We start from the raw sequence: 14,228 nt of genomic DNA on the forward strand, positions 1-14,228 counted from the left end.
GAAAAAAAAATCCATTGAGATTTTTGTTTTTAATTAAAAATTAATCCTAACCATTTTTAATTCCTTGTTATTTAATTCGCCACTGTAAATAACAATTGATTTAACTTCTTTTGTATTAAGTAAACGCATCTATTTTCCATATAAAAATATAGTAGTTACGAAGCGAAATCTTGAGTATACTCGTATATACCGTTGATTTGCATGGGAACGTAACACTATAGAACCATTTCCTAGTGTAATTCAACCTTGATTATATCTCTTGCTATTTTGTTCATGAATGAAATACTTCGCTTTCCAAAACTGTTGTGAGATTTTTCTTACATTGAAAGTAACAATGTTTAAAAATTAGAATACACATAAAAATTAGATACGAAATATAGACAAAATTCTATCTCGTAATTAATTTGTAAATAATTTTCCATTCTAAACGAAATCTTAAATACTTTAAAAACGCATACGAGGGGTCAATATTCTCTTTCTGTGTGTCTCCTCCTCTGTCGAAAAAGATAGGCAACGTAACTGTAATTATGGATGTCTATGGGCAGCGGTCGCTTCGTCATTTCATCAAATTCAGGTAGCCCCTTGCTCGTATGCCATATCTTACTTCTTACTAATAGTATAAGTGAAAATGTTTAGATGAATGGATGGATAGATGGATATTTGTTTGAAGGTATCTCCAGAACGGCTAAACGGATCTCGCTGAAATTTGGCATACATATAGTGCAGAGTCTGGAAGAACACACAGGTTACTAATAGTGTTTTTTTAGTTCCGCGCGGACAAAGTCTCGGGCTACAGATAGTTATAATATTAAAAAATCGTCAAATATTTCCCATACATTTTTAACGCAAACGAATTTTATTTGGTCGATGGCTGGTTACAATAAGGTTTTCATTAGAAACAAGGGATATTTACAATTACTTGCAGAAATAAAATCATGTCATTCACATATAAAATAACCCTTGTCGAAAGGCGTGATATTTGTCAATAAAAGGCTTACTTAATCTATCGAGAATAATTGGTTGTTTCTTTTGTAAAATGGCGTGAATAATGAGAGTTAGCAATCAACTTTCTACATTCCAATTGCCAACGTTGTATCATAACGTTGATGATGTTTTGCAACCGATAGGCTTAAGGTGATTACGACATTTTGTCATTTTCATATTTTTTCTACATTTTATTAAGAGCACAAAGTGAACAGGGTATGTTATATTCTTTAAAGAAATATAAGTTTTAAAACTAAGTAATAATATAACATATTTCAATAAGAATTACTTAACTCTATATTAATTTATTAAGTACTTATAAAAATTAATATTTTTCTAACTTATATGTGTAAATCTACAAAATCTAGACGTTATGAATGTACTGCTTGCTTAAGTTTCTTACAACTCCATTAAGTTACGTAGTATTAGTAAATTAAGTTATAATTTAACTAATCAGAAACACCTTATTTTATGTTATTTGTCTTGTTACATGGATATTAATCATAATAATTTATACGTTGAAAGTAATCTAGTAGAGTTACTAGATATACTAGTTTTACTGGTAAATTTAAACATAAGTATAGTAGGCTATCAATAGATACTACTACTGCCAAATGAAGGAAATGCTAGAAGAAAAGTCCAGATTACTGAGACCCCCAAGAAGCCTTACAGCAATTTCGTAGGTGTACAATAAGTCTAAAGAGATGGTTGATTTAACTCCTCGAACCTAATGTTAGGATAGGTCCACTGACCTTGAACCTGCCCGCATGCAGCTCTCATGCGGTGCACTTAGGCATTATTTTTCTCACATAAAAAACTATGCTAAATAATTTATGACAAAAAAATTCACTTCGTAACGTTAGGTTAAAAGTAACAAAGAAATATAAGATTACATATATTGTGCAAAGCAAAAATACAAAAAAAAAATCTAATTACTAAATATGTTTAGGACTTCACAAGCCTTAGGTAGTTACGATTGCTCACTTCGTTGTGATTGAGCAAAAACGTGTACTTTTTATTCAAGTTATTATCACAGTAAATCAAACCACTACACCTTGTTACGTTCATAATTATATACTACATGTAATTACGTCTTGATAGATGTTGTGTACGGTTTATACTAACAAAACATATTGCCATCCCGTTCGATTTCTTTAAAAAAAAGAGACAACAATAGCTGAGAGACTGATCTAAATAATACAAATGTATTAATTATAGTTTTTCAGAGCGTCGGTGACTCAGTGGTTAAGCACTTGACTTGCAATCTGCAGGTCCTGAGTTCGAATCCCGCCATGTACCAATGTGTTTTTCGATTTCCGATTTACATATGTACATTTATCCGACGTTCTTACGGTGAAGGAAAACATCGTGATGCAACCTGCACATATCTGAGAAGAAATTCAAAGATATGTGTGAAGTCAACCAACCCGCACTTGGTCAGCGTGGTTGACTATGGCCTAATCACCCTTAACTTAGGGTAGGCTCCGAGCCCCTCGGTGGGGACGTAAGAACTTATATGAATCTCTTTATTTATTTGCTTAAAGTACTTTAAAATTTCTTATACGAGCATACGCTCTAGGCGTTTTCGCTATTTTCATAATAAATTTTAATCCAATGACTGTTGAGGTTATCACCAACGCCAATCGACATATCCAATACCAGAGGAACTACAGATTACTCTCATAAAACATTACTAGCTGTCGCTCGCGACTCTGTCCGCGCGGATTAAAAAAACTTCATTATTAGCCTATGTGTTCAATACATCTTATTGGTTACGTTTGAATTACAGGTCACTAGAACGTTTTACAAAAAAAAAATCACTGATTTTTTTTTATATTAATATCTGTATTCATATAAAAATAATCAGTTCCAAGCTTTCAGTTTCAGCTTTAAGTTTTGTTCTACGTAAAGAAGTTCTTCTGCAAAATTTCACCTAGATCCATGCAGCCGTTTACCTTAATCATTCTAATAAACTTTCATCCGTACCATCCAGCTATGCATCCATACATTCGCATTTATAATATTAGCTATATAGTAAGCTGATCGGTTATTACAACTGAATAATGTATTTATATTCGATGTCGTTACAACCGGTTTTAACAGTATTTCACAGTATATCATCATCGTTCAACATCGCATACTTTCCTAATAAATATAAATGTTGCTAATAAGTCGAATGTTTGAGCAAAACGACCAGATTATACAAAACTGCAAATTAAATACAATAATTTTCGTATTATACTCGTTTAGAATATTAATTTTAACGACATTCCAATCTAGATTTATACCGATCGTTCGATTTTTTTATATCTTACTAGCTTTTGACCGCGAAACCGTCCGCGCGGATTTAAAAAGAAAACATTGTAAGTAGCCAATGTATTCTTCCAGATTATGTTCTACATCTGTGTCAAATTTCATTAAGATCCGTTGAGCCATTCTGGAGACTTTCTAACAGGCATACATCCATACATCTAAACTTTCGCATTAGTAAGAAGAATTATATCTACAATATTAGTAAGAGAGAAGTAAGATTTATTACGTCTCATTAATTACATAATTTTTTTTATAAATATTTGTATAATTATAAAATTTTCTAGAGTAAAAAAACAAAAACATTTATCATTAAATAATTTAACGAAAACGTTGAATAATTTCAATGCTAAATTTAATTTTCTTAATTTTTTTTTTTAATTGAACAAAGACAATAACTTTTATCGTATTTCGTATCTACATAATATTTAATCTATAATATAATCTTCATATTAAAGAGTGCATCTGTAGTTCATTATAAAGACTAATTTATTCTTTATACATAACTTAAATTTTAATTTTAGTTTAAGCAAAAATATAATCTTTATATATATAATTCTTCTGTGCGTGTGTATGTCACTGAACTTCTCTCAAACGACTGGACCGATTTTGATGAAATTTTTTGTGTGTGTTCAAGGGGATCTGGGAATGGTTTAGATTCAAAATTTTCATCAAATATTAACTTCATATTAATTTATTGAAATTAAAGACGTGTAGACAGGACAACGTCTGTCGGGTCCGCTAGTTATAATATAAAGATGACAGATTATATTAAAAACTCAATATCCCATATGACGATCTTCACAGAAGTCTGGAATAACTAAATTACAAACGAAAGCAATAAATTTTACACATAATAACTGAACATATTTATGATTTATAAAGGCATTTTCAATTACAATTCCCCATACAAATCTCACACTTCCGAAGCCCACTATAATTCTAAGATGTCAAGATAAATTAAATCGATATTTCCAATATTAAGCATTATAAGGCTTAGAGAACAAGTATGGAAATGCAATTGAACAGTCGTCAGACGCGGCGAGGCTCAAAGTCTAGGCAATGCTATAAATCATCAGGCATTCGTATCAACAATAACTTCGTATAAACATAAACGCTTTTTCCACTAATGGTGTTACTATGCTAGTATTTTCATCGAGTAGCGAGCGATTTAAGGTCTTAAGGGTCTAGCCGTATGCTTTCTCTTTTTCTATTACCAAGACCTTCATACAGTTTCGCAATTTCACAGGAAAGGTTGCAGAACACTTTTGGTATGGTCAATGACGTAAAGACGAGGCTCACACCAGTGAGTGAGTTTTTTACAAGTAGTGAATCCAATAAAATACAATTTCCAGTTGCGAGACCGCGATTATTCATAGAAATACGTACGGCAAGTCGCTCAGTGGAAAAAGGGCCTAAACCCGTGGGCACATGCAGCACGTCAATGCCGCCGTGGGAACAGCGTCTAACTGTAACCAGTAGGAACCGCTCCTATTGTACATTTACAATGCAACTTTTAAATGAAGATAGCATACCAAAATTTACCTTATCTAAAAACACTCGTAAGATAGTGCTCCCAAGCAGAATTACGGCCAACATAGGAAAGAAAGAATAGATGGATTATTTGATATTTTTTTCCGCGTATCTCCATAACGACTTAACTGGTGTGGATTAAATTTGGCACACAAGTGGAGCGTATTCTAGAAGAGCGCATAATAATATTTCTAGAATACATTCGTTTTTGTTTGATGTCGCAGGCAAAAGCTATCAATAATATATAATTTGAAATAAACACCGTAAATCCTTAAAAGCCGATTGGCAATTATACGCGTGTTAAAGCAATTTTCGACGAATACTAATGACCCGTAGGTGTGTAGACTGAGACATCTGGACTAATAATGTCGTAAGAATTTATCTGGCCTTGAAAGCCCTTTGTTTTGTACATTCGTACTATGGTATTTTCATCGAATTAAATTCGTATTAATGTTAGTAATGGGTATTGAAAAGTAAGTCATCTATATTTTAAAACATAATATAATGCTTGTGCTACGACATGATTTACGACAATAGTCGAATGGCGGGATTCGAACCACCGACCTAGTTATCTTAAATCGGTACAATTAACGATTAGACTTTTGACGTGTAAGATTCTTTCAAACGTGATATTGCAATTATTTTTCTGCTATAATATGACAAACATTTTGTGTTTGTCATATTATTTGATAGTATGCGGTTTGCTTTTGTATCAAATACTATGGAGATCAAAAAGGATAGGTAAATGTTATCGTCACCGGACGCTGTAAATCATCAAAATCGCAAATAGAATAAAGACATAGTTGCCAAGTGTTGGGCGCTGTTGTCAGGTCGTTCGTTGACTCTACAGAGAAAGTTGGTAATTAAGAGCGCGGCGATTGGCATCGGATTGTGTAACCGTACGCAACGGCAATGTTATTGCCTTTGTCCACACTATGTTGATGTTGGCACGATATTACATTCCGATTGAAGACAACAACAACACGAATCACACCCATAACCAAGAGATATATGCAAAGGCTACAAATCTCTATGTAGTCCTGGTACTCCTCTTTAGAGGAACTTTGTACAATTTAAAAAAGATTATATTATATGATCAGAGACCACGAATCTAATGACACATAGCTTAAATGTCTTAATAACATGTTACCAACATGGTCAATTATGTAAAAATTTACTGTTTACGAGGTTGCTTCGTGCCAAATTTGAAGATTCTAAGTTCAATGGAAGTACCCTGTAGGCTTTGATTCCCGTGCGAATGTCGAATATTTGCGACATAAACGGTTGTATCTTTTGATTGCATTGGTTTAGAAGTTTTATTTCCACACAGCACCGAGGGACCGCTTACCTAAGTATTTGATATAAATTCCAGAATAATACCTTCACGCGGTTTTGAGAAAAAGGGTCTTGACAGACAGACGGACGGACAACAAAGTGATATAATAAGGGTTCCGTTTTTTTCCTATGAGCTATGTAACTCTAAAAATGGTAAAAAAATGCATGCAATCCCGATGATATAGGTATCTAAGTCTATTCTTATGTCCTATAAGTGTGTGTTAACATATGAGCTCCATAGGTCTTGAATATGAGGTCTAGATTGCTAGAAAGAATTATACCAATTGCAACAAATTGCTAGATCACATAAATTTACATTAAGAATCGCACGCACCTTGACACATGTAATCTTGTGATTAAATGATTTATTTTACAGTTGAACTACGTTTTAAGGATAACAGAATATAACATTGTTATTTCTGACTCTAAACAAATGGCGGTATATTTTAAAATACTAGCTGTCGCCCGCGATTCCGTCCGCGCGGGATTAAAAATAGATGTTGGCCGATTCTCAGACCTACTCAATATGCTCACAAAATTTCATGAGTATCGGTCAAGCAAGGAGGAGTATTGGAACGAAAATTGTGACGCGAGATTTTTATATATATAAGATGTTTTATGATGTTTTGGAGTAGCTCACATTATATAAAAATAACTCAAGCATTTTCTCCTTTGACATTTTCTATCATAAAAAAATATAATCGAATACATATAAACCATAAGCGTCTACCACGATCAGTTATTCAAAAAAACAAACACGGAAATCAATATATATTTATATATTGTGATGTCTCGTATATAAATGCATTTAATATCAACATTGAATGCAACCAGTACGCGATTTACATTATTCTAAATGTGTATTATTTTGTTATTTAAATAAGGTATATAAAGTGTAAATAGCTTCGATGTGACATATAAGGCATTATATTTGCATACAATAAAGTGTTGTGTAGTTATTTATCACGTTGTTTAATTCAAAATTAGTACATAGAATTATATACTTTCAAGGATATGAAAGTAATATTGTATTGTTAGGATAGGACTATTGCTGCCAATAGGCCCGATATAGTAATAATAGATCGGTCTGAGAGTTGGGAATGTTAGTCGATGTCACTATTCCACATGACGAGAATCTCGTGAAAACTGAAAAGGAAAAAGTGTTAAAATACCTAGATTTGGCTCACGAGGTTACCGCCATGTGGCGTATGAAATAGACTACCATTATTCCGATAGTCGTATCGGTAAATGGACTGACAGCGAAGAGCTTCGACCAACATCTCAAGAAGCTCTCGCTCAACAGTCGGATTAAGGGCCCGATATAAAAGGCAGTTATCCTAGAAACAGTACGCACCGAGAGAAGGTTCCTATCTCTGCAGCCCTGACCACTGGTTGTTTGAGTCATGGGACTCCGCAGCCGGTGGTGCTCTATTTTTAATATAATATATTCTGTATAATTTTTTATTTTTTATATGAAATTATAATATATTAAAAATAAGGTTAATAAATGAATAAGTATTATAAATACTAAAGTTTACATAGATGTATGGACTGATATTTGTTAGAAGGTATCTTAAGGACAGCTGCATGAATCTCGCTGACATTTGTCATAGATATAGAACATAGTCTGAAAGAACACATAAGCTACTTTTTTTTATTTTGCACGGACGAAATTGTGGGCAACAGCTGGTTTATAACATTGAATAATGTGATAACGTCTTCGGGGATAAACTAGATATGACAGAATAAGATCAGAAATAAAAAATTGTAAAGAAAAAGTGTGTTTGAAAATTCAAAATTACCCTGTTAAATTATGCTTGCAATATAAAGGACAGTTCTGTGAAAAATACAGATCAGCTTGATAACATACTAAACAAATGCATCAATGAGAGAATCTGAAATAGTATGCATAAGTATAAAAAAGGGTCTTGACAGACAGACGGTTTAACAGTGGTAGAGCCCGCTTTAACATCTTCGCACGAATTGGCCCGGCTCGCCCGGTGAAATACCACGACCATACATACCATACCTCGCTCGTTTGCCACCTTATGATATAAAAAAAAACGACGGACGGACAACAAAGTGTAAGGGCAAAAAGTATAAGGGTTCCGTTTTTTTCCTATGAGATACGGAACCCTAATAACACGGATTCTAAATCTCTAAATCAACTTTTTACCATATTATCTTCCTTGTAGTATAATAAAATCAATTATGATAAGAAAATATTGATGGCCAATATATGAATCGTATCAACGGTAATAAATAACACAAGAATGAGACATCATAACAGAAATTACGTAAACTTCCTTGTAGAAGTCGAATGCCTTGAAAGAGAATAAAGCTATGCTGTATAACGCGATACGCGGTTTGAATGATTGTAGATATTATTGAATATTTAATTACAATCACAATAGATATGTTTATTTATTTTTAACATTCTTGGTTATTTTATCAGTAGTGGACCTAGACAATACTTAATATAAACTTAGGCTTCAACGCGGCAATCATTCTCACCATCAGAAATATGAGACAATTTTTTATCGTTTTTCTGCCACAAATGGTTCCTTAAGCAGCCTAATAAAGTAGATTTTTCTCTAAATTTAGCAGTCCCTCGCGTGAGATCTCAGTCGACTTTTGTGGACACTGACAGCCTCATTCCATTCCCTTATATTCTTCTAAAAGTATTTAAAAACACATTTTTTATAACGAATAAACTAGCGCTTAACCACAAACCCATTTGATAACATGTGGGGATACAAAGGACATAGAACTAAATTTTTACACAGAAATCATATTGCAATTTGAAAAATGAGTCTCATAATACATACACAAGAACAAATAAAATAGAAGCACCAAAGCAGGTCGGGCATGTGCAATCGGCATACAAATCGACAATTAACTACGGTAATAGCTCTTATAACAGATTGGATTTCTAGTGAAGAATGCTATTTAAAAAAAAAACTACGAACAGTCGACCACCGTGGCGAGTCTGGAAAGCGTAAAATATGTACGGTACTCTTGATTGCCGGCAATACTGAACACACATGGTACCATTGGAAATACGTTCCGTTTTAAGTATTTACAAATGTTACTTCGCTACAAAGCCTCGGTGGCTCAGGGGATAAGCAGTTTTAATCTACAGGACCTAGTTTCTAATCCCACCATGTACCAATGTGTCGATTTCGTTTCGATTTATCATTCACATTTATCCGACGTTCTTACGGTGAAGGAAAACATCGTGATGTAACCTGTACATATTTGCGAAGAAATTTAAAGATATGTGTGAAGTCAACTAACCCGCACTGGTCCAGAGTGGTTGACTATGGCCTAGTCACTGTTAACTTAGGTTAGGCTCCGAGGCTGTCAATGGGTACGTATAGTGTGCTGGTGATGATGAGGCATTCCATCAATTTTATCATTCGGACCGTAAGCCTCCACTGCTGAAGCTAGTAACAGTTTTAACCCTACTAGTGTCATGAGCAAGATTTCTACGCCGCCTTTTTTTTTTCGTTTATCTTTAATAGTTTATGAATAACACAAATATCGGCTATTTGTGATATGTTAGTTTATTGGTGTAATTTCTAGCTTATAAGAAAACTAATTTTATAGAAAATCAGTTCTTTATTACTATACACAAGAATTAAAAAAAATAATACGATACGATACGACAAAAGTAAATGTGGAGTATAACACAAATTATAGTAACAAATTATCGTTATTTAAGCAACAGCTTAAAATGTAAATAGTTGTTCTCTTATCACAACTAGTCCAAACTATAAACTAGTACATAATTAACATATACAATAATGTGGTAGTTTACGAGTAAAACATCGCAAATCGTTATACTAAATCAAAAATTCTAAATAAAACTCTTAAAAAGGAATAAAATGAAATTATCATGCCACGTGGATTGAAATTTAAATAAAAGTTTAGATCTTCAAGGAATACTTGATGTAAGACTTAAATTAATAACCGTTCCGTAGAAATATACATACAAACAATCATTGTCAAATGTATTATCAAATTTTCTGTATATTTTCCTTAAGAAATCACATGCCACCTCTCGGTGTGTTAACACCATTTCAATACGTAAAACTTTAACACCACACATTATTTGACAACTGAGCAATACACGAAAATTTACATACCACAATTAACTATTATAATATATTTAAAATAATGTAATCAAGTCACCTTCACTGAAATCAAATTAAACATTTGCAACACTCAATGATAAGATAAATAAGTGAACTGTTACGACACACAATACGTCACCATAAGATTACATTTCATTTTAGGAGCGTTCAACTAAAATTATCAAATCACATTCTGAACACTCCAAATTTGCTGTCTCTAAACGGTGCGTTCAATGCCGCTGATAAACTGAGACCTATCACCTTCCTGGTGTCCTGTGGAGCCACGATACCATCGTCCCAAAGCCGCGCCGTACTGAAGTATGGCAATCCTTCTCTCTCAAACTGAGCTTCCAACGGAGCACGAATTTTCTTCTCATCTTCATCAGTCCACGGCTTACCGCCTCTTTCAGCTTTGTCTTTAGCAACTAGAGACAAGACTGTAGCTGCTTGCGGTCCACCCATAATTGATATCCTGGCATTAGGCCACATGTAAAGGAAATTAGGTGAGTACGCTCGCCCACACATTCCATAGTTTCCAGCTCCAAAACTACCGCCGACGAGGACTGTTATTTTAGGACCTTTAAAGCAACTCACAGCGGTTACCATTTTAGCTCCGTTTTTCGCAATACCACCGGCTTCGGCTTCTCTACCGACCATAAATCCAGTAATATTTTGAAGAAACAGTAGGGGAATCTTACGAGCAGCGCAAAGTTGAATAAAATGAGCGCCTTTCAGAGCTGAGTCCGATTGCAGAACTCCATTATTTCCTATCACACCCACTGGATGACCATATACAGAAGCAAACCCACATACTAAAGTCTCGCCGTACAATTGCTTAAATTCGTGAAACCTGCTTCCATCGACCACTCTAGCGATAACTTCTCTAATATCAAAAGGTCTCTGAATATTTGCTCCGACTATACCGTGAAGGTCGTTTATATCGTGAACCGGTTCCTCAACTTTTTGAGTATAAATTCTAGTTTTCTGATCATTATTCCAATTCAAATTAGCGACGACATTCCTAGCCAGGTGTAGGGCGTGTTCATCATCTTGAGCGTAATGATCTGTGACACCGGATTGTCGGCAATGCAAGTCCGCTCCACCTAAATCTTCTGCAGACACCATTTCCCCAGTCGCAGCCTTAACTAATGGTGGTCCGGCTAAGAAAATCGTTCCTTGATTTTTGATAATAATACTTTCATCGGACATACTAGGAATATAAGCGCCTCCGGCCGTACAAGATCCCATTACTACGGAAATCTGCGGTATACCCTCAGCAGACATATTTGCTTGATTGTAAAAGATTCTTCCGAAATGTTCTCGGTCAGGGAACACTTCGGCTTGGTCAGGAAGATGAGCTCCACCGGAATCTACTAGATATATGCACGGGAGACGACATTCTTGGGCAATAGATTGCGCGCGTAAATGTTTCTTAATGGTGACAGGAAAATATGTTCCGCCTTTGACGGTTGCGTCATTAGCGACTATCATGCAATCGTGGCCGTGAACTTTGCCGATAGCGGTGACGATGCCGGCACTGGGCACTTGGCCCTTGTACATTCCGGTGGCGGCGAGCGTGCTCAACTCCAGTACGTCGCTGCCTTCGTCCACCAACCGGTTTATCCTGTCCCTCACGAGAAGTTTTCCTCTGCTCGTGTGCCTTTTAATTGCTTCTTCTGGGCCGCCTTTGATAGCGTCACTGGTTTTTAATCGTAGTTCCTGTACCAATTCCTCCATTTTGGCTTTATTTTCTTGGTAATAGGGATCATTTCTGTTCGGCTCGGTTCCGATAACGCTCGCGGTGCTATAGCGACGCCATGTGGCGTTCAATCGCCTTACTCCCTTGACCAGTTTGAGCATTTTCGCGGCGTAAATATTGATACGAAAGACGGCCGGTCGGCGAGCGGCTGCCTCGCAACTGACTACTACAGTGCCGTACCCGTTATCTACACGATTAAGTCGTATAAAAACACAAATTCATCAAGTAGGCGACCCTCACTTTTGATAAAACTTGCATTAATTATGAAACAATAATTTTGTTCAATGTAAACACACGATTGTTTTAATGTAAACACATTTACAAGTTATTATATTTTTGTGAAATTTCTCTTTGAATTTTAATATGATGTGCAACAACACTACAAAAATAAAATGCCACAAAATAATAGAACTTGTATAGAAATTAAGTGAATTATGATGTCGTTACATTTTGCTATGTTTATTGTATGTTGAGATTGTAGCTTAGTATAATACTTACAATTACAAAGTTCCGGTTATGGTAAAACCCAATCTAACAAACTGTTGAACGCGTTAATTACCAAATTCATACAATCGCTTCAGGTTTCATTATTACTGATTTAATTTATAAAAACACTAGCTGTCGCCCGCAACTCCGTCCGCGCGGAATTAAGAAGAAACTTAATAAGTAGCCTATGTGTTCTTTCAGGCTATGCCCTACATCTATGCCAAATTCAGCGAGATCAATGCTGCTGTTCCGGAGATACCTTCAAAGAAATATACATCCATCTATCCATTTCTCCATCCATCTAAACATTCGCATTTATGATATTTTAGCTAAGCGTCTAATATTTATCCATTCTTATAACACCCACTCACGTGTATGCATTTGACCTCATTGTAAGCACCACCATTGTTTGAAGCGCATATATTAAATAGTACTAAAAGCAATAGGGTCAACGAACGACCATTTCACTTTCTTCGATTCAACCGCAAGGTGGCAACACTATAAGCAGGTGTTTGAAGATAAATCACTCGGCATACCTGTCACCGATCGATTGTCATCTTCATTACCGTGTAATAGAACTAGTTCACATTTTGCTTTTATCTAGACTCACATAGGTTAGAAAGAGAAAAAACATATGCACTATAGGTTTGTATAGTTACTACTTTTAAATAAGTGTTACTTAATATTTGAATACTTACACATACACAACTTTATTTGCCATTAAATATTAACAACTGTTCGTACATACCTAATCAGGGATGGCGAACCAATGGCACGTAGCACGATATTTTAGGCACGTCACTGATCACAAAAATCATTGTACAGTAAAGAAAAACGTGTGAAGTTCCATGATGATCGAATGCCATCGTTCCTTACGATAAAGAAAGTTCCCACTAACGACAATAACAAAATTATTAGGGCACGTCTATGGACTCAGTAAACTAATAAGAAACTAAAAAAAAATGTTTGCCATCCCTAATTTATACAATGCTTTTTGCAATACATAATTTTGTCTGTTACAGGATCGAGATGAACAAACCAAACTTGAGATGAAACACCGGCAAGAGGAAGATGACTTGTATAGGAAGTTCTCGAAGCATCGCGAAGAAGAAAACAGAAGAATACGAGATGAGATTCAGGTAGATTAAAATTTATTCATACAAAATAATTGAAGTGATAGGTTCCATCTTATAAAAAGGTGCTAGATTTTTACTACATGCAATGCACCTAAATACCTAAAGATTTTATAATCAACTACTCCGATTGTCTCTTACGTTTTCTAATTTTTAAATCAGTATCTAAATTATACATGCGACATTTAAAACTGTGAGAAACATTGCCGTGAAAATGTTTTATAAAGTATCAAGCTAAAGGTGAGATTCGTGATATTTCTACACTGATATTGTCCCACCTACAAACTCGAAAACAACGAGTAAAGTATGTAACACAACTAGCCAAATCATTTACAAATCATTTCTATACAATCGCCTTATAACTACCGGTACAATCCAATATCCTGACCACGTCTAATCCAGATATCGAAGAGATATTTCGAACGACGCAAAGTTAAACACAAGACTACTCGTAGTTGCGTTCCCGACATCCGTCGACCTTGACCAGACGACAACTATATCACCTAAGGACCGGTTTAAAAATAATAATACACAACTTTATACAATATGAAT

At 34.9% G+C, this 14,228-nt stretch overlaps 2 protein-coding genes across 4 annotated transcripts in view; one reads left to right on the forward strand and one right to left on the reverse strand.

The window, feature by feature from the left end:
* The window catches only part of Hil (peptidase hillarin), a 39,016-nt gene that overhangs the window by 20,311 nt on the left and 4,477 nt on the right, over positions 1–14,228 (forward strand). For all 3 annotated transcript variants that reach the window (XM_013307385.1, XM_013307384.1, XM_013307386.1), the window contains exon 6: positions 13,566–13,682. In XM_013307385.1, coding sequence (XP_013162839.1) covers positions 13,566–13,682 — 117 coding nt within the window. The remainder of the gene's footprint in view (positions 1–13,565; positions 13,683–14,228) is intronic.
* Positions 9,775–12,229, reverse strand: Mccc2 (methylcrotonyl-CoA carboxylase subunit 2). The gene has a single exon (XM_013307387.1). The coding sequence runs from the start codon at positions 12,156–12,158 to the stop codon at positions 10,485–10,487; it is 1,674 nt and encodes a 557-aa protein (XP_013162841.1). The 5' UTR covers positions 12,159–12,229; the 3' UTR covers positions 9,775–10,484.

The sequence above is a fragment of the Papilio xuthus genome, unplaced genomic scaffold (assembly GCF_000836235.2).
Source record: "Papilio xuthus unplaced genomic scaffold, Pxut_1.1 DF828142.1, whole genome shotgun sequence".
Taxonomy (NCBI): domain Eukaryota; kingdom Metazoa; phylum Arthropoda; class Insecta; order Lepidoptera; family Papilionidae; genus Papilio; species Papilio xuthus.

Excerpts from the sequence above, each read along its gene's own strand:
- Mccc2 (XM_013307387.1), bottom strand. The coding sequence starts at position 12,158 with ATGCTCAAACTGGTCAAGGGAGTAAGGCGATTGAACGCCACATGGCGT.